This window comes from Thamnophis elegans, chromosome 8 (genome assembly GCF_009769535.1).
Source record: "Thamnophis elegans isolate rThaEle1 chromosome 8, rThaEle1.pri, whole genome shotgun sequence".
NCBI classification, from domain to species: domain Eukaryota; kingdom Metazoa; phylum Chordata; class Lepidosauria; order Squamata; family Colubridae; genus Thamnophis; species Thamnophis elegans.
Window position 1 is genome coordinate 34,544,937 of NC_045548.1, and position 25,939 is coordinate 34,570,875.

The 25,939-nt window shown below is 46.4% G+C and overlaps 2 protein-coding genes across 2 annotated transcripts in view; both read right to left on the reverse strand.

The window, feature by feature from the left end:
- The window catches only part of GAREM1 (GRB2 associated regulator of MAPK1 subtype 1), a 116,347-nt gene extending 103,148 nt beyond the window's left edge, over window positions 1–13,199 (reverse strand). Inside the window, 1 exon segment of the mRNA XM_032222479.1 lies at window positions 12,212–13,199. Within this exon segment, the coding sequence (XP_032078370.1) occupies window positions 12,212–12,332 (121 nt within the window). The 5' untranslated portion in view covers window positions 12,333–13,199.
- An 11,632-nt stretch (window positions 13,200–24,831) lies between these two features.
- The window catches only part of LOC116512153 (ras-related protein Rab-10-like), a 44,301-nt gene continuing 43,193 nt past the window's right edge, over window positions 24,832–25,939 (reverse strand). Inside the window, exon 6 of the mRNA XM_032222465.1 lies at window positions 24,832–25,189. The gene's annotated coding sequence lies outside the window, so the exon portion shown is untranslated. The remainder of the gene's footprint in view (window positions 25,190–25,939) is intronic.

Sequence of the window (25,939 nt, forward strand, 5' to 3'; positions counted from 1 at the left end):
ACAACAAACACCCCCAGGAACCACCCGGGCCCTCCCCTTGGCACCAAAGGAAAAACACTAGGGCGGGTTGTGACTACTCCCTCCCTTCCTCTTAAAAGAAACGTTCAGGTAAGACCAACGTTCTTTTTCCAGAGGAAGGGAGGGAGTGGTCACATGTGGGACATACCCAAGTTACAGTCCCAGGGAGGGAAAACAGGAAACCACTAAGGCCCAAGGGGAACATCAGACGCCACCCACTGCAAGACCCTCCGACCAAAGGACGTGTCCGCTGAAGCGAAGGTATCAAATGGGCCCCTTGTGGCCCACACCGCCGTGGTCACGGCACTCCTAGTAAAACGGGCCGTGATGCCCAATGGGGCCGGACGACCAGCTGCTCTGTAGGCCCGCAATGGCCAGACGCAGCCAATGGTCAATGGTGGCCGAGAACACCCCAGAACCAAACGTTCCTGGCTGGAACGAAACAAACAAGGCCTCTGACCTACGGACCCCCTCAGTCCGCCGGAGGTAAATACACAGAGCGCGGCGCATGTTGAACCGATGCTAGAGCCTCCCCCTATCATTGGAACAGGCCCGGGTAAAAGTTGGGCAGGACGATCTCCTGAGCCCTATGAAAGGGACTGTTCACCTTCAGGAGGAAGGTAGGATAAAGGCGAAGCACTGCCTGAGAGAGGAAGAAGGCCCCGCACCCCTAGGACCGAAGACAAAGCTGCCACCTGGTGGCGCAATGTCTGTAAAAGCCCATCGGCAAGGCCCTTCTGCAGGAATCCAAGACATTAGGAATAGTGGCCCTGTCGGGAGAAATGCCAAGAAGAGAACACCACTGGACAAAGGCCGCCCAGGTGGAATTGTAGAAGCAGGTCGTAGAAGGGTGCCGAGATGCCTCGAAGTAAGAATGACCCCAGCGGACAGGTTAGACCCTCTTCAGCAGCCACCGTCCAAGAGCCAGGCGGCCAGATGGACCCACCGGGGCTCTGGGCAAAGCAGGACACCCTGCTGCAAGGCCACCCCCTCCCGCGGGATCCTCCACAGAGGGGCCACGACAGCCGGACTAGGTCCGCGAACCAAGGGCTCCTGGGCCAACAAGGGGCCACCACAATGACCACAGCCTTCTCCGCTACCACCTTCCGGAAGGCCCCTGGAACAAAGGGGATGGGAGGAAATGCAAACAGAAGGCCCGCGGGCGACCTGCTCCTGAGGGCGCCCGTGCCCTCCGCAGATATGGACTGGAAACGGGGGAACACCCAGAGAAGCTGTAAGTTCGCGGGTGAGGCAACAGAACCACCAGAGGAGAGCCGAACCCCTGACAGATCCTCCAAAAACAATGATGGATGGAGAAGCCATTCGCCATCATCCAGGGTCGCCCGACTCAGCCAGTGTTGGCTGGCGGGCCCCCAGAGGAGAGCTTTCTCTTTGGCTGCTCCGACTCTGTGGAATCAGCTACCCCCAGAGGTCTGGACCTTACCCACTCTCATGGCCTTCAGGAAAGCCATTAAAACCTGGCTGTTCCGGCAGGCCTGGGGCTGTTGACCTTAGTGTTAAGGTCCAGCCCCGATTAGAACGTATGTGTGTTGTGAATTTTAAACTATTTTTTTACTTATTTTGCTTTTCTTTTTTCTTCTTTTGTTGTAAGCCGCCCGGAGTCCTCCGGGATTGGGCGGCCTATAAATGTAATAAATGAATGAATGAATGAATCCGCCTGGACGTTGGAGAGCCCGGAGATGTGATTTGACACCAAGGACAACAGGCGCCTCCCCGCCCAGACGCCCAGTCTCAGTGCCTCCAGCCAGAGAGCCCGAGAGTGGGTCCCCCCCCTGGCGATTGATGTGGACCTTGGTGGCCACAATGTCCTTCAGGAGAAGTACGTGATGCCCCTCCCCCGAGGCCTGAAGTGTTGCAGAGCCAGGCGGGCCACCTTCAGCTCCAAGCAATTGAGGTTGTGGCAGAGCTCTGAGATCAACCACCTGCCCAGAGCCATCCGGGAACCCACCAGGGCCCCCCACCTGAACAGTCTCGCACCTGTGGTGACGGTTGCCGTGTCTGGTTCCCAGAAGCAGCAGCCCCGCTGAATGGCCGGGAACAGCCGGGAGGCGGAGAATCCGAATAGAATTGCTCAATCGCTCCCTCCGAAAGGGGTTGAGTACCCACCAGAGAGGCCAAAGATGAAGTCTGGCCCACTGGACTATCCCGAAGCAAGAAGCCCTCTTGCCCAATAACCGAGATAGAGTGAGGATCGAACTAACGGACTTCCGCGAACGCTACCTGCCAGTTGACGCAGGCTGCTCTGGCGCTCCTGGGACAGACGCACTACCCCCGACACGGAGCCTACGGCTGTCCCCAAGTGAAGAATGTGCGTGGAAGGGGAAAGGTGGCTCTGGGGGAAGTTCACTGAGAAACCTAGGCTCTGAAGACTCCGGATGGCGGGCAGAAACCACTGAAATGGCTGAGGAAGAGACCCCGCTTTAACCAAGACATAGTCTAAATAACCTTGGAGTCTCATAGGGATGGAACGCAGATGAGCCGCCAGGGTCGCCAGAACTTACGTGAAGGCCCAGGGAGCCAAGGCCAGCCCTAAGGGAAGAGCCCAGTATAGTAGTGGCGGCTCCCACGCAAGAACCTCAGGAACCCGTGAAGACCGGCCAGAATGGGATGTGAAGATAGGCCTCTGTGAGATCCACTGAAGCCAAGAAGTCCCCCTTACTGATGTCCTGAAGGATAGATTTGAGGGAGGACATCTAGACTCGCCTGTACACCAGAAACGGTTCAGACGTTTGATGTCCAGTATTGCTCCCCAGTCCCCCGAGCTCTTCAGAACCACAAACATGTTGGAGAAGAAGCCCAGGCCCCGTTCCTCCAGAGGAACTGCTTCCACCGCCTGAATGTCGAGAAGGTGGGCAATGGCCTGATCCAACAGGCAGCGGCACTCCAGGCTCTGGGACAGAGGGAACGACCTGAATAGATTTGGAGGGTTGGAGAGAAATTCCAACCTGAGACCGTGACGAACCTTGGCTCGGACCCAAGCGTCTGACGTGATCCCGTCCCATTGCCCCACATAGAGGGAAAGGCAGCAGCCGAAGGGATGACTCGAGTTCGAGTCACTTCCCTCTGCGGTAGGGATGGCAGCCTCCCCCACGAAAGGGCCGTCTGGACTGGTGCTGGAAATAGTTTCTGTCCTGAAAGGACAACCTGGGAACTGCCTGTCAGAGCAGAAAGAAGAAAAACGCCAGTTATAGTCGTAATCTGAAGCTCTACAATGTTGCCTACGGGAAGGATGAGACCCAGACTCGGCTTCTTAGCGTTAGATGGCAGACCCCATCTTTTTGACTTTATTCCTGACCAGAAAGGGGTCGAGAGCCTCCCCAAGAGATTAGGCCCCCTGAACGGAGCGGCTACCAAATTCCACTCGGCCTGCCATTGGCGCAGCCATAAGAGCCTGCGAGACGGGACCAAAGAGGCCAAAGCTCTGGACGCCAACTGACCGTGTCCAGGGTCGCATCAGCAGAAAGCTGGGAGGCCGCTATGATCTAGGATAGATCCTGGTGAAGCTGCACGTCCTGGATGGGAATGCGCTCCTGGAACTGCTTAAGCCACATGACCGTGGCGCAGCTGAAAGAAGAAGCTGAGGCCGCGGACCTGATAGCCCATGCAGCGGCATTAAAGTTCTTTCTTAAGGTAAGTGCCGCTCGTTTATTCTCCGGCTTCAACTTACCTGCCGCCTCGCTGGACACCACAGGAGCGGAAGGAGACCAGGGCGGCCACCGGGTTGTCAATGGCCGGTAACAGAATGGCCTCATGTTATAGTGCCCGTGGCCATTACCCCCAGGAGGTCAAGAAATTGGAGGGATGTGCCCACTGGCTGGTCAGGACCTCCATAAACAAGGGAGGAACCGGACTCTCCTCCTTGTTTGTGGCCATGGCAGAAAACACAGCCAGGTCAGAACCCGCAGGTGGGAGCACCGAAAGTCCCCGGACTCCACCTAGATTGCCCTCTTTGCCCTGCCAAATAGAATCTTGAACATGGCTGGGACAAAGAGGCCTGCAGAAGATGGTTCATCTGAGGGGCCCAGAACTCATCATCGAGAACCCCTGACCTGGAGGTTCTCCTCCCCCACGACCGAAGTTTCACTAACCACGGAAGGAGAGGAATCATGAGGTTGGGCCCTGCCCAGGCCCCCCATGCCTGGAAGAAAAGGACCCTTTGCCCCTCTGGGCAAAGCCCCGCGAAATGGCAGCAGAAATAAGCCCTTTTGATCCTTCTGGTCAATGCTCCAAATCTTCCACATCCCCATAGAGGAACTAGGGCCTCAGGGGAGCTAACCTGCTAGAGGAGCAAGAGCCTCTGGAAGTACTTCCAAGGGAGTGTTCCGCCCCTCCCCGTGTACCTGGAGACACTGAAGGGGAGGGAGAGGGGGACCCCCTCCACCCTAGAGACGAGAGGGCCCTGTAAGGAGAGGCAGAAGGAGAAGAGGGCTGAAACTCCTAGGGGAAGAAAGCCCAGAAAAAGGCCTGATTGGAGACCTGGATCAGTCCCTGGAATTAGGCCCTGAGGCCGTGGCCTCCCTCTCTGCTCTGGCAAAAAGTCTTTTCAATGCCTTATCTCTCCTGGCCTCCTCCTTGGTGCAGGCCCTAGATGGGCGCTGAACCATGCTAGGCCTAGGGGAGGGGACCTCCTTGGAGCCCTGCACCAAAACCTCCACCCCCTCATCGGGCCTTCTCCTGGCCCTGGGAGATCCGACCCTCTCCTCCATGCCCCACTCACGTGTCTGACGAAGGAGAAGTCACTGGCCTCTGTAGGCCCCACTGGGCCTGCTGGGTGGAGTGGAGGGATTAGGCCAAATTCGTCCCCAGCTGAGCCACACGATTGGCCGCAGAATGAGGCAAGGACCTCGCGCACGTGGCGGCATCCAAAATGGCCGCCGGAACTCCATTCAGCGGCGGGGGGCCAAACCCAGTACTCGCTGCTCCGCTCCTGCTCCGAAAAGCTGCTGCCGCTCTAAATAAGGATGGGGGAGCCATGCGGCCCACCGGCACACACTCCTCGCCCCCAAACTCCCCTCGCAAAGCCAGCAAACTGAGGAGACACGCGGCAGCCACCCAGATCAAACGGCGGCTCCGCAGCAGCTCGCACAACCTAAGGCAAACCAAAATCTCTCATCGCCAGGGAAGGCAAACTGCCTTCCCAGAAGGTGCATCTGGAGCTGGCACCCCGGCAATCCCGGGGATAGGGCTGAGGCTCTGGGCCTGCAGGGGGGGAGGCTGGATGACCCACAGGCCCTCCCCCCAACCGCCTGAGGCAGAGGACTGTCCCTTGGGGACCACAGCAACGAGGATTTAGAATTGTAAAATTTAAAAGTGCCCAATTAGCCAAATAGAACACCAGATTGCAATGAACAAAGCCTACCTATGGAATATTCTCAAACAGTACGTGGACCAAGAAAGTCTGAGAGGAAACCGGGATAGGACTGGAAGGCACCAGTATTAAGAGTTTGCTCTCAGTCTTTGGACCAATCAGGCTTTGAGAATACCCACGTGACCACTCCCTCCCTTCCTCGGAAAACAATACAAGTGGAGTGGGAGATCTTAATATCCATTGGATGCTACTTAGTATGTGTTGGTACAGAAAAACCTTTTATTTAGAAGAGTTTTCATATTCAAAGCTGTATGATCACATACTTTAATAGGCAAGAAATACATAAAGATTATTTGGTACAGGATCAATAACATTTCATACATAAGCACAAATTACAATCTAGTAAAACAACAGTGAAGTTTGCTCCCTATTTCTTGATCATCTTATTGCATAAACACACATCAAACTTCATTCGTAGCTTAAGTCTTCAGAATAAGCCCACAGAGAATAGGATTTAACTTAAAAACCTAGCTGTGATTTGATTAATTCAATAAAGTGATGATGAAGCATCTCTAGAGTACAGTGGTATGATATGTCAACTGGACTTACAAATCACTTAGAAGGCAAGTCATAATGTGTTTTGATTTGGGGCCTAGCATGATAGGCAAACCATCCCAAGTTAGAGGAGGAATACCTACTTCATTTAAAGTCACAAAAGATAAACTTGGAATATTGGGATAAAAGGGAAGAAACGTGGCAATAGCCAAATTGTCTGAAGTCTCAACTCAGAGTACCTCACTGAAAATAAATATTTATATGAATAGAAAAAATAATGGGTACTAAACACATAATAGTCTAAATATTCAAGTGTCCTTTATATCCTATTTGGACATGTTTCTTGACAGTCATAGTGACCTGGTAAGTCCCTGTCATTAAACAGCTACACGGGGATTGCAATGACATTAAGAAAAGACTGCTTAACATTTATTACATCCAGTATAGAAGTCCACTATAGTGGTTAAGGCATCAGGCTAGAACTGGAGATTGTGAGTTCTAATCCTGGCTTGTCACAAAGCTTGCAGGTGCATTGGGTCCGTCATTTCCTTTCAAGAGAAAAGAGACAATGGAAAATACTTCGTAAAACCTTGCCAAGAAAACTGCAAGGATTGTCCAGGAATGTGTGAGAAATGGATACAAATGAAAAAATACTAAGATCATATTACATAGAAACGCATATAAACTATTCTAACCAGTAGTAAAACTGTACAGCTTAGAATAGCTGCTAGCAGCATTTTATATCAATCATTATTATCATCATTATTTAAAACACCCAAACTTTAGAAGATATTGAAGATATAGATTCAATAATGTATTAAAATGGCAAAGAAAGTGCTAAGATTTGTCACATGACCTGCCACATTAACTCTGTCTTTCATGTGTTCTGAGCACAGAATACAAACAAGTACTAATGTTTCAAAATATTTGAAGTCAAATGATAGAGAAATTATTTTTTTCCCAAAGGCATGTTTGCCCGACTTGCCAAAATTATTCTTATATATTTACTTACAACTTCCCTTCCCCACATTACAATGTTCTTTCCAAAAGAGAACAAACAAAGCATGCAAAAATACATTAAGAGAAACATGCCTTTTCTTAACACTACCAAATATTGTGGAGCAAAGAATGAATTAGATTAGCTTTAAAAAGGTAAAACCTCAAAAACCAAAATTAGAACATATTCTAATTATTAAGGCAAAATTAATTTATCTGAACATAATTAAAATTACTTTCACTGCACCTTTGCACAGGAAGGAAACCCACGCAAGCTGCACTGAAACAAAAAGACGTAGCTGTCATTCATTGTCTACTCTGCAGTGCATATATGCACTGGCCAGCTGTTATAAGTTTATGCTTTATGAGTTTTTATTAAGCCTACACACTGAAACTGATGTATGTTCACTGTCATCCTCCTGCAGGGAAGTCCAAGATTCCTATAGAGACATTCCATTCTCATTCATTTCTTTTAAAGCCTCTTTTTTTTAAAGGTTGCTACACTTTCAAGCAAAGTCATCATAATTGACTTGTTTATTGTTCATTTAACTATATATTCCTCTCAGGAATCATTCTCATATTAAAATGTTGTCATAAATTTTAATCATGAAGCTTTTGAATGTTCACAGTCAACAGTGGTAGATGCAGACTAATCAGTAAATTAGATGCAGTTAAGTCAATAGCATAAGTAAAATAAAATTTGTCTAGAAATTCAAAATGCAGTATATGTTCTAAATACTGTAGCTTTTGTTCTTCTAAGAGTCTAAGTCAAGATACATTGGGGTAGAATGTTCATCTCATCCTTCTCTACAAATTATCAAGATTAATCATTAATTTGGAAAGGGTAAAAACGCATGAGACATTTCACATTCAGACATGTATTTTGATAGACAGAAATAGACAAAAAGAAAAGAAATGCTGATACAAGACCATATCCTTTAGCTTCATTATGAAGTTTTTTTCCAGGGACTGGAAATACTGATTTCTGCAAAATTGTCTTACAAAAGTAGACAGGGGAAATCTAAAGGAAGCAAAATTGATAGTATGAATAAAGACAAATATATGTGTCCCGGGATAATGTTTCAGGATCCAATCTGTGTTGCTCAAGGGGACCAGAAGTTTGTCTTCCAGGCTTTTCGACTCGTGCTGAAGCCCATCTTTAGGGAACTTAAGAGAGAAGTTCCCTGAAGATGGGCTCCAGCACAAGTCCAAAAGCTCAGAAGACAAAACCTCTGGTCTCGACCGAGACTAGATCCTGAAAAATTGATAGTTTGAGTTTGAGTTTAATAAAATTTGTATGCCGCCCACTCCCATTGGGACTCTGGGCGGCTCACAACAAAATAAAAGCATTTAAAAATTAAAAAATACAATATTTAAAATTAATACATCATTCAGTCAAGTGGGGCTGGATAGTACTTAAGTTTAAACCACCCCTACATTGAAATGATTTATATGCCAGTTCACAAAATCAATAGTGAATACAGGCAAAAAAATGGAATTAAGGGAATACATAGCACATAGTTTAGTGGCTTAGTATATGAAGTATAAGCTGTGAGTGACACAGATCTAAATCTTCCTAAGTAATGAAGAAAAATATTGTTCACTTTCCAGATATTTATGAAACATGTGAGTTTTCTTAAGACTAAGGAAAAAGTATTTCAAATGCTAATGAGAATTATTGTCTGATGTTCTACTTTATTCAGTGATAGCAAATAATATCATACACTAGTTTTTAGGGGGGGAAATCTGATATTACTGGCTCAACTAAATTGTTACAACACACTAAGTAATCTTTAATTTCTCCAAAATCTTATCTGGCTCTAATCACAGAGATCACACAGAGATATTTTTCACTATAATACTATCAGCCACACTGTCTGGAACTGCCTGCAATGATAAGTATAGGAGTACAAACCTTCTGGAGAATACCATCTCAGGTGAAATATTACATCCTCCGCATATTACAACTGTACTTCAAGATCTGCTACATTAGTTGTCAATAGGTTCCTAGATGTAGTCCAAACTATTGGCGTTAACCAATCATTTTGTTTGTCTTAGTGTCCCAGTTCCTTCAGGATAATCTCCACATCTGGCTTTTCCTGGGGATCTGTTTATCTGTTTATAGACAATTGTTAAGTCTCGGGTGGTATATGGCAGGTGTTTGTCTGTTTGAATTCTAAAGTGCCAAAGCACTGTAACTTCTTTATTGTCTATTTTGTGGTCCCACCAGATATTTCTTAGAGACAGTCTGATGTACCACTGTTGCTACTTCATCACACTATTATTTGCCCAAGGATGTGTGATCTTCTTGCAGTAGCTAACTAGGTTTATTCACTGTTATTCAGCTTCATTATTTATTATGGTTCACCATACAGCCAGCCAGACTGGATTTGCCATTTTAATCCACCTATTGAGTCCCTCCCAAGGACCTGGGATAGGCAGGTGTTGCTTGATGGTCTTTTATATTGTATATATAATACCAATTATGGATATTTTAATTGAGCGGTTTTTACTGGAGTGCTATAAACTCTTCTGAGTCTGTATTGGTTTGGTAATATACAAACAGAATAAGTAAATACAATGTTAAGCGAAGTAACTCTTACATTAACTATTTAAACAAGTAGCTGCTGCAGGAAGCAGCCGAAAACTCTGGAGCAAAGATTTTGGTGTAATGAAGTAATTAAACAATTAAGAATAAGCCTAGCTGAACTCAACAGCACTGACTGTTGAATTGATATCCATGTAACACACTACTACTAGATGCAAACTGAATGACTATAAAAGACAGAATGCCAGTAGATTTAGTAAGATGTTCACATGATTTTAAAGAATTGCAAGAGGCAGGAGATATAAATAATAAAAGAAAGTAGTAAACAAGATCATGGGATGAATGCCAAGATAAAATTATGATTTCAGGAAATATTGCTGAAAACATTTGGGAGCAATACATACAGGAAGCAGAGAATAGTTGGCTCCACATATAACACTAGGTCTTTGCCCTTTTAAACCATGGTTTGTTGAAAAACTCATTTTACATATAATGCCAAGCTGTAAACTTTTAGAACTTCAAAAGAACACACTGATATTAACACCAGATACAAACCAATTACATAATTGTATGTAACTTGGCAGGTATGTAAATCTCCCCACTTCCAGTATATAAATCACAACTGAGGCTGGTCTATATTTGGAAATCAATTTATTCAAAAGGAAAGAAAGGTGAACATTAATATCAATGTTAGTACTGCTGCATATGAGAGAAAATGAAAGGTGCAGAGAAAAACATAACATTGGAATTCCCAGCAGTGGAAATTCAAATACCAATCACCCTTTGTACTCTCTAGCAAAATATGGATATTTGTAGTTTCATTTTTTGCTTCAGTTCTAATGCAATATTACATAAGTTTATATTGCATTAGAACTAATATAAACTAATATTACAGACAAAAGTTAAATATTTATGAAAAGCGCTGTTCTGATTTGCTGAATATCTGATATAATCAGTTCAGAAAATCCTTGACATATCTGGATGAACAGGTGAGGTAAGAATGAAAACCTTTTTCTATTTAATATTTAAAGAGGGCATAAATACTGCAGGAGAGTTCTTGGTCTTTTATGCTATGTAAATAAAAAGCTTCAAATTAATAGATAAACAATCTAATCTGTTGGATTTTACTATAAAATGTATTTGTGTCTCAAAAGCACACAACATACATATTTTCAAAGAGCAAAATTCTACTTACACTTGTTACAGAAAGTAAACATTCAGGATCGGTATAAGAATTTTTTTCTTCAAAACAAGCAGTTAAAAGACACCTATCACAAACCACTAAGTGAGGGCTTCTGGCTCACTTTGGAAGCATAGTGAGATGCTGTAGTATAGTGTGCAACTTCTATCTCTATTACTATAATGTATTTCATGAATAGCAGTTTCTCTAAACATATCCTTTCAAAGTTAAATATAACCTGTCAGAATAAGCTGATATATTAATGGCTCTTTAAATACAGTGTTACATTTCCGAGAATTTGAGAGACAAAATCATTTCAATAGATTAACAGTTTAGATTGTAATTTTAAATTTTCAGTTGGATTAATGCCTCTTACTATGTCACAAAGTACTCTGGCACGGCGTGAGACATAGTGTAGCATTAACCACGGGCAAATGCACACTGGACAAGTTTCTGAACACAGGATGGATGAAGGGGGTGAATGTATATTTTTATTTCAAGTCTCTTCTAATTTCTCTCCCTACACACCTAATTAGTATGAATTAGAACAAAGTATATTTGGACTAGGATCAATCATACACAGAAAGAAATAATTCCTGCTTAGGTTTAGTGCCAGGCGAGCTACAAAATCTGGGTTGCAAAAATCCAAGTGATCATTAAATGGCAGGATTTTCTGTATCTCTTTTTCATCTGGGTTTTTGCAGCTCAGATCTCAACCTATGGCTAACTAGCTCAACAAACCAAAGCTTTGTACACGGAAAACCAACTTTTCTGTTCAATACTCCATGCGTCCGGCCACAATCCAAGTCTCTCCAGTTTTCCACTCATTTCAAACGAATGAAGTGTACTTAACTCTCGACTTGGATTCCGTCCATCGACCTTAGTATCCCATCCCCAAAGACCTTTATGGGATTTAACTTCCAATTACATTGGTCTGAAACTCAGTCCTAACCTTTTACACCCCCGCAATGGGCGTGGGCGTGTGAATACACACACAAGGTTGAACTTGGCTGGATTAGGAAGAGGGGTAAGAGTAATGCACTTGCTAAGAAACTCAGTAAGGATGGAGTTGTATTTTACGTTTCGCAATAAGTGTCGGGACTTTAAACTGCGGCATTTGCCAATAGCAATTGCTCGGTATGGACTCCAAAGGAGCCCATGGTGCCATCCAAGCACAGCTGAAGGATCTTCTCCCGGCCGGGCGTCGCGCACCGACGGGACCAGCCTCTGGGCGATATAGCTGACCGCCCCCACCCACCCACCCGTGTCGCCCGCATTACTCCACCGGCTGAAAGCCCCGGCGTCCGTCCCCCCACCCTTTAAGGGCCCATTCATATTTTGGTCACGTGGCCTCTTTCCCCAATGGGCTCTCCTCCCCAGAAGGACTAGCGGCCGGGAGCTGGAGTTTGGCCAGCGTTCAAGCCGAGGGAGGGAGTCGGCGCTGGCGGCGCCTCACTGTGGGGGCAAGAGGAGCGGTCCTCCCCGCTCGTCTTCTCGCCCCCTTTTCTTCCATAGCTCCCAAGCGCAGCCAAAGCGGCATTCCCAAGCTGCTTCTTCCCCCGCCGGCCCCTGCGGTTCGACTTACCGCCGTCCAGTTTGACGACCTGGGGCAAGCGGTAAGTGCTAACCAGAAGGTCCAAAGGGATGGACACGGAGCTCCATTTCACATCCTTCAGACCGAATCCCGGGGAGGGGGCCGCATCCATCTTCCCGCCCTTCTTTCGGTTCGGAAGAGTCGAGCGGCGGTAGCGAAGACCTTGGGTCGGGGCGGGGGGGGGGGGAAGCTGCACTCTTCCTTCAGCCTCTACTGTTGCCGCCGTCGCCTTCCCGGGCCATCCTGGACTTGGCGCAACGGCAAGGTGACTTGCCACCGACCGCTGCTGCTTCGGCAGCCGCGGCGTAGGTTGCAAAGGCGGCTGCTGTCGCTCCCGCTGACTCTTTCGCGGATAGCTCCAGTTGACCCAGTAAACGCCATCCCAGCACAGGGGACTGACTAATCAACAAGGTGCGAGGGACGCCTGCGCAGTTTGCGCTCCTCCTCTTCTCCACTCCCAGGGAAAGTGGAGCTCCGGCGCTCCCTCCTTCTCGGATCAACCAGGAAAGGGAGAGAGGGGGGTGGGTGGAGAAGGAGAGACGGACGACCGCCTGCCGCCAATTCTGGCCCTCTCGCTCCCTCTGCCGGCCGCTAAAAAAGCCTGCAGTCTGGCTGCCCGAGTTCAAGCTGGACTCGGCAAAATGATTATTATGATTTTTTGCTTAAAACTGTTCAGCTGCCAGCTTTGGTTTGAAGGAGGAAAGCAGCAGGGAAAAAAACCCTGGGATTTACCTTCAGAAGAAATAGCTTAATAGATCATAATTAGAAAGCCTGACCAATATTTTTCTGGCTGCTGTGTTTCTGTTCTGCTGCTGGCTCATTTGGGAGTTAAATCCTTAAAGTTCACACAATGCACTAAACCATGGTTAATGTGGTTTTTCAAATTAAGCCAGTTGTGGCTGGGTTGCACAAAAGGTACTTGCTCAACCTGCTTGTGATCTTGACCTGATTTTGCTGTTATAGGGCAAACATCAAGAACAATCTTTGCTTATTCTTTCAGAAGGATCAAAACATGTAAAGATGTGGAGAGGGAAACAAAGACAGCAATTAGAGAAGATGCTGGTACTGTGTTATGTGAACTATTAGCTGGAATATGTCACATATGTTGGTCTAAGACTATAATAAAGATTTAAGTCGTGTACTGTTCATTCTGTTTTTGAGCTCAGCCCCACTAGTATGTTCCTCTGCCAGAGAGTTGTGGCAACAGCAAGGACACGCTGCCTTGTTTCCAGCAAGTGCTTCTGCATTCCAGCCAGAGCTCAGCCCTGTTGCCACCCAGTCTTACCATCTATACCTGCTCCATTCCAGATTCTAAAAGGCAGACGTGACATTCCGCATCAGCATTGGGACAAGATGAAATGATGCAGAACAACAGCTGATATAAGAGAGGATTAAATCACCCTCCTTTCCCACAAAGGGAAGTCCCAATAAAAGCAGTCTGCATACTTTTAAAAAGTGGGAGAAAGCAACTTTCACGTGGTGAAGTGGGTAGGTGAGCTAAGCTATAGACAAAGGTTAAAAACTAAAAAAGAAAGCCCTAGATATTTCTTATAACAAGTGCTCTGTATTCCACAACCTTGCAAAGTTTAAGGTAAGGCAATGATGTAATTGAAAACTATTCCAGTTTTGCAAATGTGATAGAATAAATGCAGTAAATGTTACCAGAGGAATGAAACAAAACAATGATTATTCAATATATACAAATAATTGTGTTAGAACAATATTCCTTTGAACTAAGCAACATTATAACTTTGTTAAAGACTAAGTAAATAAGTACCAAGTAGAGCTAGCAAGAAAATATTATAATCCTGGATAATCTCTTCAGAGTAGTACCCTTACAAGACATGCAAATTAAAATGAAATTTCTCTTCAGAATACATATCCATGTTTAGTTAGAAAACGTATATGATTTTAATTCTGATTACTACATATGCTATGTTTCAGGTAATGTTCTGTTGCAAATAACAAGTACATTTCAATGTAGTAATGAGAATTACAAGGGTCAAAAGCTAGGGTCACTATTTTTAGATTACAAAAATCTAGCTAATCACAGGATGGCAGAGACATTAGAAAGAACTAATATTTAACTGTTAAAATGGACATCTAGATTTTTACAATTAACATATGGTAGCCCTGTTTTTAAAATTATCACACAGACACACACCTTTTTGCGGTTTCTTAAACCAAATGCATTTTTAACCTCAGAATCGCATGGCAGTAGTGGAGGGCAACCATCTAATCTCAGAAAAGACATGGCTACTTTCAAAAGTTGCAGACAGGTGTCACATTCATGTCACTGTACTTTTATTTTTAGTTCTAAAGCATACTAGAGTCCATATTATAGAACATTAAACTTTAATATTATAGAACATTTTCTTGTAATTGAAGATGGAATTGAATCTCTGCAGTTTAGAAAATTCATATATGTAACGGGGGGAGGGAACATTTTTGGTTAAAACTATTGCTTTGGAGGAATGTGTGTACTGCTTCAGGTAAACAACGAGATATGACCCTAGAATGTTAGCACTTGTAGCAATTGTGGCAGATAGCCATAACTTAAAATAGATGTACTTATTTTATGTATTGACAGTTTGGTGTTTTCTGCTTTGTTTTTTGCATTCAGTTCTAAGGCAGAATAGCAAACATTGTTGTTCCTTACTCAGTTCAAGACATGCTACACCCCAAAAGTTAGTCAAATCAGACCAAATATAAACCATGCCCAAGAGACCCTTTGCCAAGCTGGTATTTCAGCTGCAGCCTTAATTAGACCAGGATGCTCTCAATATGGTTATACATACCTTTCTCATCTTGTGTCTGGATTATTGCAATTAACTTGAGAGCCGAGGTGGTGCAGTGGTTAAATGCAGCACTGCAGGCTACTTCAGCTGACTGCAGTTCTGCAGTTTGGCTGTTCAAATCTCACCGGCTCAAGGTTGACTCATCCTTCCATCCTTCCGAGGTGGGTGAAATAAGGACCCAGACTGTGGGGGCGATATGCTGACTCTGTAAACCGCTTAGAGAGAGCTGAAAGCACTATGAAGCGGTATATAAGTTCTAACTGCTATTGCTATTGCTAACTTGGGGAAGGGGAGTTGCTCTGACGACCACTCTACCATTTCAGCTAATGTATAATGCAACAGCCTGTGTGCTTACTGTGCAATATGGTATTGTCTAATAACATCACAATTATGGAAGCTACTTAGTGCTTGTTTCCAAGTACAATTCAATATGCTGGCTGTTGTCAGTAAATCTATAGGACACAGGCCTTTTGGAGACTAGCTGTTCTAAGTAAATTCTGCCCAACTAACCCAGGTGACTAGGGAGTCCTTGCCTGAAGGTCCTTTTTATCAAAAGGTATGACTGGGGGAGGGGTGGTGTTGGTGGGTGATTTCCTTATTCTTACTCTGAGGCACAAAGAGTGCTCTCCTCCAAGGCCATCCAAAGAATAGTTACAATTTTAGTGATTAAGTAGGCCTGTGATGGCGAACCTATGGCACACGTGCCACAGGAGGCACTCGGAACCATATCTGTCGGCATGCGAGTCATCACCTCAAACGTGCATGCACGTGCCGGCCAGGTAATTTTTGGCCTTCCGGAGGAGGCTGTTTTCACTCTCCCCAGGCTCCAGGAAAGCCTCCGGAGCCTGGGGAGGGCGAAAAATGATCCATTTCTGGCTTCCGGAGTGGGACCAGGGGAAGCCGTTTTTCGCCTTCTGCGGGCTTCAGGAAAGCCTTTGGAGCCTGGGGAGGGCTAAAAATGGACCCAGTGGGCCAACCCAGGCTCCGGAGGCTTTCCTGGAGCCTGGGGAGGGCAAAACAGCCTCCCCCACCATCCCGGAGGAAATACCAAGCTCAGCTTGGAGGTGAGCAGTGCAGCACACATGGGGATTGGGGGGGGGGGTTGTGCATGCAGTTGCATCTGGGAGACACACTTTGCATTATGGGTGCCAGCACGTACACGCTATTGCATGCACCCTCACATTTCTGGCATCAACAACAAACAAGGTTATCCATCCACTGAAGTAGGCCATCATTATTTGGTATTTCTTTAAGGTTTTACAGAGAATCCTCGACTTACAATTGTAAGTCATTGTGGTCATAAATCAATGTACTCATGTGACCCAAAGTAATTTCCAGACTTTTTGTGGTGGTCCAAAAGTGAACACCACAATGTTAAGTAATCCATTCACTTGAATGGGCTTTTTTTGCTTGTAACCAACAAAAAGTGCCAGAAACTGGGAAAAATATTTCAAATCATAGTCATGTAATTGTAGAACACCATGGCGTGTTGTAAAGATGACCCCCCCCCCCCAAAGTGCAGTCAAGGGACCAGGATGGCAGCCTGTCCATTTATGACGGCCAGGGTTGTTATCAGTCCATGAAAAATCCATTCTGTGGCTATCATAACTTCAAATAGTAAAATGACTTGATTGTTAAGTGAGAACTACTTGTAATTGCTTTTTTTACCCATTGTTCACTATATTGTTTCAATTGGATACTTAGCAAGAGTCCCTGGAGTACACAATTTATATATCTTAGTTAATTAATACATAGTAATTAATACATAGTACAATATTTAAAAAAATGATTATATCCCATATTTTTATTATTTTTATAAATAACTCAAAGCAGGTTAATACCTAAAAATCCTTCTCCCTCCTATTTTCTCCACAATAGCAATAACTCTTTGTAGTGGCTTGACTGATAGAGAGTGACTGGCATAAAATCACCCAGCCAACTTTCATGCCTAAGGAGAAACTAGAACTCAAAGTCTCCCGCTTTCTAGTCTTGTGCCTTTACCTTTAGATTCTCTATGGTAAAATACATAAATATGTTCTCTCTTTCGGTATTATGACTACTTTGAAAAAATGACATGGGAGGAACTGATGCTCACTTCTAGTATTCTCTCAAGCGTTAGGATAAGTGACTGGTTACCAATGGGCAATGTCAAGATGTTCTTTTGTTCAGTAAAGTAAGTTATGTCTGACAGAAAATATACCTTGTCAGTGTGACAACATCTCAAGCCTGCCTTGCTGACACTGTCTCCCAAAGGAAATGCAGAAAAAGGTTTCTGAATTAAAGAAGTCAGGCATATTAGGTAGATCTTTAAAAATACGATTTTGATAACTGTAGTCATACAACTATGAATGAGAACTTGCCTACACTTAAAAAGTAATTTCAGGCGCTTAAGGTTAAAAAAAAGCATGCTGGCTGGGGAATTCTGGGAGTGAAAGTCCACACATCTAACGTTGCTGAAGTTGAGAAACACTGCCCTAGGGTATTGAAACAGACTGTATTGCAGCCTAAACCTCAAAAGAGAGCCAGTCATGGGGGAAACTTTGAAGGAACAGATAGGACTCTAGGGTTTTCATGAAAGATGTCAGAATTGGCTAAGACAGCAATCCATATGGATACCACAGCTTATGGAAACTAGGAGAACAACTTGTAAATGTGATGAGTCCCCCTTCCTGTCTTAAAAAGTATTGACATGTTGCTACAGGTGAAAACTATTCTTCACGTCGCTTGCTCCCAGAATACCTACAATTTTAATTAGATTTGGAAATCATAGTTAATGTTATATAGGTATCATATGTTCTGATTCTTGTTCTTACCAACTCCTAGGTATTTAGATTCTAACACCCAATTCAAGTTTGCAGATAGTCTTTAAAGGCAGCTTATTACAGAATGCTTGTTGATCGTTTTTTACATTTTTGAACTGTCCATCTCCCTCAGAGAGGAACTCTCGGCAGCATACAATAACATGTTAAAATATAAAAATAGTATACAGAAATTACAGATTTAGGAGGAGGCAAGGAGGATTACACCACTCTTAAAGTTAGTTTAAAAAGCTGAAGGCAGGGTTTCTCCGAGTACCAGCGAGGCTCCATGGCTGTGTGCTCTCTGAATTCTCACAGGACCCCAGAGCCATGTTTGGGCTCCTTTTCAGAAGGGCAGGAGTCAGGGAGCCTGCCTCACCTCAGCAGGGAGAATATTTGACAGGGCAGGGGCAACAGCAGAGACAGCTGTCTTTCTAGATCCCACTAATCAGAGTTCTTTAACTGACAGGATCTGCACCGTATTTTTCCTGCCTGATCAAGTGGAATGGGCTGATGTAATGGGACAAAGAGGGTTCTGCAGGTAGCCTGGCCCCATGCTATCTAGGGGGTCACATCAATACCTTGAATTGGACTTGGAAGCAATAATAATAGTTTAGCCTGGATAGGACAAATAGTTGGCCCTCAGCTTGCCGTTGGAAGCCATGAGAACCCTGGATGGCAAAAGTTCTTCAAAATATGCAATCCTTCAAATATACAACCCCATCAAACACCTGATCTAAGCCTTTTAAGCATTGTTGTTCGTGACAAGAAGCCTTGTGATGTTCCTTCTAGAGCTCTATAGTCTCTGTGAGGTAAGAAGGTAGGAGTGAAAGGTAAATGTGACTATCATACTGACTTTTCCAGCACATAGAGATTCATTACAACTTGGGGCACAAGATGGAACCTCACTGCACTTTTTAGCTGATAATCATGAAGTGGAACAGGAATTTTCTAGCACAAACCTTCTGAGACTTTTTCTCCCATGAAGGAATCTGCAACATTATACCTGACCTATTTAACTTTTTCTGTAAAGCATGTTAAAGTGGAAATGCCCTTCACTACGAAACATTGATGTGATCTCAAGATATGATTGTTCCCAATGTTTCTGCATGGAACTCAAATCCTCAAATGGCCTCAACTTCTGGTGGTTGGTATAAAATGTTTTATATATGGCATTATTTATATAGAAATAAATTTACCTTCCTAACTTCCCAATAGCATTTTTATGCCAGCTATGATAACCTTCCCCATACAGGGTAGTAATAAACTATTCCTGAGCAAAGTGGAACTGAAAGTGACTTATGTTATAAATGCTTCCTGAGCATTTGAACTTAACAATGATTCATGTGGGAGCCTGAGGTTTCTTGCTGCCTTGATAATGGGATAAGAAATAGGTAATAGATTTTCATCTATTCTTTTTCACTTGCTTTATCTGGTTGTTTAAAAAGATCTAATAATTTTTAAGTCCATGAAGCTGCAATATCAAAGCTACCCTAATGTGAGGATATCAAAGCTATCCTAATGTTAATTCTCAAAAAGGGAGGTAAATAGCTATATGCAGGGGCTTTTTTTTCTTTTTAAAGATCCATAAGGAAGATTTGGAGGGTAACACTCTATTTTATATTAGACAAGATAGGCTGGTAACAGGGATAATTTAATTCAGAGTTCCCCAATATTTCCAGCTTTGCGGACCGGTGGTGTGGTGGTTCTGCATGAGCAGCAGGCAAGCACGCATATGCACACAGCTCCATTTACATGAGTGATGGGCACCCGTCGCTTGGGCAAATGGAGTACAGGCACTTTTCATTGCTCATACATCTCCGCGTCTTACTCGCCACCCGCCCCTGCATGATGGAACTGGACACTGGCTCAGCTCGCTCGATCATGTCCTGGGACACTCTCCACGCCTTGCTGCTGCATCTCCAGCCGAGCCAGCTGTCGCCTGCCACTTGTCATCTGAGGGACTACCAGGGCAACCCTATCCCCCATCCTGGGTTGTGGGACATTCCCTGTCCAGTATGGACAGTTTAAGGGTTCCTTGCCCCTTGTGGTAGTCCGCAATGTTCCCTCTAATTTTTTTTCAGTGTGAGCAGAAAAGTATAGTGTTTGAGCGGCATATTTTCATGCCTGAGCACCTGAATTTTTTTCACAGATGTCACCTAAGACAACAACAAAATCAGTATTATTTGAAACTCAAAGTTATGTTTATTCAAGGTACCGGCATAATTAAAAGTGTTATATAATATCAGTATCACTTAACAACGCTCCTGCTTAGCAACCAAAATGTTGGCTCAGAAACTCTGGCATTTTGAAGCACGCAAGTGTTAAGTTATAAGACCCTTGCACCCCTAACCCTTTAGGGAAAAAAAAACCCAGGGGTCTTCAAACGTGACAGCTTTAAGACTTGTGGACTTCAACTCCCAGAATTCCCTGAGGGGAATTATATATTTGGACTGTTTCATAGTTACATTAGAGAACTCCATTGTTAGAACTTAGCCCAAAAGATACCTTTTATCTGAAAATCCAATAGAGTAAACCTGCTATTATCCCAGAGCACTAATGTCATTTGTCCCAATCTGTTTTACGAGTCTGTATTAAAATAGATAGAAATATTTTCACTAAATTTATAGATCTATATTTCAGGAACCTATCAGAAGTTAGGGCAAGATAAGAGTGGAAGAATGAATTTTGTTGCAGGTCATGGGGATTTTTTTCAGCATCTTAGAAGTGGAGTGCATGTGCATTGAACTAGCAATACCCATTTAATAACAAAGGAAATGGCTGAATTAAATTTGGTAAAGTTGCAAGCGAGCTGTAAAAAGCTTGTGGTTTTTAAATCATAGAATCAGAAGGGATACTGGAGGTCTTCTAGTCCAGCCCCTTGTCCAAGGCAGGAGTCTTTATATCATCTGAGACAAATGGCCGTCCAGTCTTTTGAAAACCTGTAGCAAATGAATTAAGATTCCATTGATTTTAATTGTTCTTACTGTCAGATTTCTCCTATTTCCAGCTGGAGTCTCCTTCTGACAAGTTTCCATTGCTTCTTGTCCTGTCCTCAGGTGCTATTGCTGCCGCCTCCTCCTCCTTCTCCAACAGCACCAACACATTTGCTGCCCAGCGCTGCGGCTGAGGTGAAGCCACCAAAGCTCCCGCTGGCGCCCCCGCAGCGTTGGGCGGAATCCGGCAGTGCTGTTGGAGGAGGAGGCGAACCAGCCTGCCACCGCCGGCCACCGCCAGCCCCGCCGCTCTTCCCGCCCCCTTCCCAGCCCCACACAGTCCAGCGGTCGCAGCAGAAACAGCCCCGGGTCTCCGCTGCCACTCCCCGCATTTTCTGGACGGGGTCTCGCAGGAAGGAATCCCTCTCCAAGGGATCCCCATCCAGAAAATGCGGGGAGCGGCAGCGGAGACCCGGGGCTGTTTCTGCTGCGATCGCTGGACTGTGGGGCTGGGAAGGGGGCGGGGAAGAGCGGCGGGGCTGGCGGTGGCCGGTGGTGGCAGGCTGGTTCGCCTCATCCTCCTCCAACAGCACTGCGGATCCAGTTGTAGCCGCCTGCAAAGAACTTCCACACGTTTCCTTTACAGAAATCTCTGCGCGGCAGATAAAAACTGCTGCGCGGGGTTTTCTTGCAACGTGCGCGGGCCGCGCAGCCGCGCACCTTAGAGGGAACAGTAGTAGTCCACAGCCTCCTCGCTTCCCTTCTGGGGCTTGACTGGTTCAGGCTTTTGGCCTCCCTATTGCTGGCATTAACTCCCTATGCCTCGCCTCCTCCCTAGATTCCCTCCTCTCTGATTTTGCTGACGTCTTCTCGGATGCCCTGGGTTGCTACAAGGGCACCATATTTCCCTAAATTTGGACCCTATGGTGGCGCCCATCTGCCTTAAGGCACGACAGGTTCCCTTTGCCCTCCGGGCTCAGGTTGATGCGGAGCGGATAAGTTGATAGCACAGGGCATCTTAGAGCCCGTGGATCACTCCCCTTGGGAAACCCCCACCGTGTTGCCTTTGAAGTCTGACGGATCCCTGAGGATCTGCGTGGATTATAAGGCAACCATCAATAAGGCCCTACAAGCTACACCCTATCTGGTGCCAGTCATGCAAGACGTGTTGCACTCCTTGGGCCAGGGCAAACTTTTTGTGAAGTTGGACCTGGCCCAAGCGTACCAGCAGCTGCCCATCGACGAGGCCTCTGCTGTTGCACAGACCATAGTGACACACCGTGGTGCCTTCCAGTGCCGCTGACTACAATTCGGCATCAGCGTGGCTCCTGGCATTTTTCAGGGATTTATGGAAGTGGTTGCTCCATGGCATTCCAGGGGTCGCACCTTATTTTGACGATGTCAATCAGGACTCGTCAAAACTCTCCGGGCGGTGCTGAAATGTTTCAGGGACGCTGGCCTCCACTTAAAGCGCTCTAAGTGTCAGCTGGGCATTCCTTCTGTTGAATTCTTGGGTTATCTCATGGATTCCAGAGGCATCCAACCCACTCCTGCCAAAATTGGCCATTGTCTCCGCCCCCACCCCCTCCTCCAAGGGGGAGCTCCAGGCGTTCCTGGGGTTCCTTAACGTCTATGCATCCTTCGTTCCCCACAAGGCTTCCATTACGGAGCCCCTTCACCGCCTCCTGGATTCCTCTGCCCTTGGATTTGGACAGACCACGAGGCGCATGCACTCGTGGCTGTCAAATCCCTTTTGACAGCTGTCCCCGTGCTCGTCCAATATGACGAGCACCTTCCACTCCTCCTGGTCTGCGACGCCTCGCCCTTCGGTGTCGGGGCTATCCTGAGCCATTCGTATCCTGATGGCTCTGAAGCCCCGATCGCCTTTTACTCCCGCACCTTGTCCAAGGCTGAGTGCAATTACAGCCAGCTGGACAAGGAGGCCCTGGCGGCCGTTGTGGGGGTTAAAACGTTTCCATCCCTACCTTTACGGCCGCCCCTTCACCCTCCTGACTGACCACAAGCCCCTTCTGGGCATCCTCTCTGGGGACCGGCCCACTCCGCCCACTCTCTCCCCCTGCATGGGCCGGTGGTCTGAGTTCCTTGCCTCCTACTCCTACTCCCTCCTCTACCACCCCGGCAAGCATATGGGCCATGCGGACGCCCTTAGCCGCTGCCCCTTCCTGTTTCGGATCCTGCTCCTGCCATCTCGGTTGTCTCGTTAACTGACGACCTTGCTCTTCCCCTCTCCGCGTCCGACATCGCCAACGCCTCCAATTCGGACCCCCTCCTCCAGAAGTCCTGGATGCTGTTCGCTGGAGCTGGACGGCGGACACTCGCTTGGCAAGTTCCTTCCGTTTTTCCGCCACCGAGACAAACTCTCCATCCTGCAGGACTGCCTGCTCTGGGGCTCCAGGGTCGTTGTCCCCGTGGCCCTCCGCCAGCAAGTGCTCCGCCGCCTTCATGAGGGCCACCCTGGCATAGTGCGAATGAAAGCTCTTGGTCGCAGCTATGTCTGGTAGCCCTCCATGGACCCTGACATTGCTGCCTGGGTCCAGCGGTGCCCGCCATGCCAAGCCGTCCGCCCAGCTCCTCCCTCCACCCCTGCCCGGACTTGGGACGCTCCCTCCGCCCCGTGGAGCCACCTCCACCTCGATTTCTTTGGCCCCGTTGACGGCCCGCACCTTCCTCCTCGTGGTGGATGCTCTGTCTAAGTGGGTGGACATTTTCCCCATGCAGTCCACCATGTCCGGCGCCACCATCCAAATTCTCGATGCCCTTTTTACCACCTATGGCATTCCCGGACGTCATCATCTCTGACAATGGTCCTCAATTTGCCTCTGCTCCCTTCCACTCCTACCTTGCCAGCCTGGGCATTCGCCAGGCTTTGGTGGCACCCTACCACCCTGCGGGCAATGGCATGGCTGAGCGCGCTGTGCGCTCGGCCAAGGAGGGACTTGCCCGTCTCTCCCACCTGCCCTGGCCAGCCCGCCTCCGGACGTACTCCTGGCACAACATACCACCCCCTGCCAGGCCTCCAGCAGGTGTCCAACCCAAAGTTCTAAAGGGTCGCCACCTCCGGACAACCCTCAACCACCTGCACCACTCCTTCGCCCCCACCGCCAGCCCTCTCCCCGCGCCACATAGGTCTTTTCTGGTGGGTGAGGGGGTTTTCGGGCCGTGCTCTTACAGGGTCCATCTCGACGCTGGAAGACTATGGCGGCGCCATATAAACCAGCTGCGCCGCCGAGCACCCGTGGTGCCGCCCCAGCCGGCCACGCCAGTTTCAACATTACCACCACCGCAGCCGGGGCCTGCCTGTCCGTCGGCCGCCCAGCCTGCCCAACCGTGGCCATCCGCGGCTAACCAGTCTCAATCCATGTGCTCTGCTCCGCTGCGCACCACCCGCTGCTGCACGGATGGACACCAACCTTCAAATATTCGTGCTTGTCCGGGGGCTGGGCGTTCATCTCTGCTGCGTCACAGCAACAGACCTCCTTCTCCGATGACAATGGACACTCCTCTGCCCAGGCGTTCCCTGCGCTACGTGCGCAGAAGACATAGGCACTTAAAAGATTACGCATGCGCAATCTGGGGGAAAGGAGTGTTGCATCCTCCCGACGCAGCCTGCAGCGCCCGAAGCAGCTGATTGGCTTTGACGTGGCTGCCGGCCGGTGGGAGAATTGCACGCTGCTGATGGGGTGCTCGCCTGACAGCTGTCAAGTATAAATAGCTGTCAGGCGGGCTAGGTTCTCCGTTCGCGTCCTGTTCCTAAGTTGTACTAGTTCAATAAACGTTGAGTTCTGTTACCTCAGACTGCGAGTCTTTAAAAGGCCTCAGAAGAAGTGTGTGTTGTAAAAGCATTTTTGGAATCTTGGAGAGAGTTGGAGAAATCAGTTGTTGCTCAATCTTTATTTGCAGGTCTTTCTTGGGTGTTAGTCTGTGATTTTGGGTTGCTTTGGAGGCTTTGAAGTGACCATCATTCCTGAGTTCACTCTAGGTTATTCTTCCTTTTTCTCATTTTATAAAGTATTTAAAAGTGTTTCACTAGTAATATGAATTCAAATATTGACAAGATGTCATGTTTACCTTTTAGGTTATTGTATAAATAAGCTATGATGGCCAAAACTCAAAGATAGTTTTTTTTTTTTTTTACTCTTCCATTCTGAATAACTTTTATGATTATGATATATAATGTAAATCTAATGTTGGCTTGGAACAGCAATTACATAAAGTGTCAATGGATAAATAATTTGTTCATTTGTTAGTATCAGTAATAACTGAGTAATAGGTTAGGGATTCGAGGCTTTGATATATACAAGTCACCAATATTAGTTACTTTCTCTTTCTTTGCACAGTCACAATTTGCAGCAAGATCTTGTTTGTAGTTTTTCATTTAGCTCCACCACATCCCAAGTTGAGTAATACACAGGAATTCTGATGGGGAAAAAGCCATAGAATTGTGTTCAGATAGTAAAATAAAGAACTACTTTTTATTCCGTATTTGAAATAAATTGTTTAAAATAAAATTACTGTTAGTGGAGAAAAGAAATTCAAGTAGCATTCCCTTGTCTTGGGGGATGTAAAATGCACCACAATAAGTGATGCAGTGGTAAAGTGATGTCATGTGACTGCACTGCTTAGCGACAATAACCCTGCAGTTCCGGTTGCAGTCATAACTCTGGAACCCTGTGGGTCATTAAGCAGAAGTTGGGAGTTTCAGGCAAGCAGGTTCACAGGTGAGAACTGAAGTGAGAACAATGAGCAGGCATGGGATGTTGCAAACAGGCACACTAAAGCGTGGTTGTATGCATGGGTACCATAGGGGGCATCAAGTTGCTGCAGACCAGCACTAGGGAGTATAGGTGGGTGCCACAGAGGGACAGGGCCACTAGAGAGTCCAGAGGAGCATGGGCAGGGACAGAGTGCTGTGGAAGGTGTTACAGAACATAGGCACTGGGAGCAACTTCAGACCGTGGCACGACAAAACCGCACCCGTCAAAATAGCGGTGATAAAACCGCGTCGCTAAAGCTGCGACGTCATCACCGCGCGTCATCATCGCCGCGATAACAGCGCGGCGACAGAAGGGCGCTTTAAAACAGCGCAGCGGCCAGAAAGCTGATTTAAATTAAGGTTAGGGTTAGGATTAGGTTTAGGGGTTTGCTTTAGGGTTAGGGTTAGGTTTA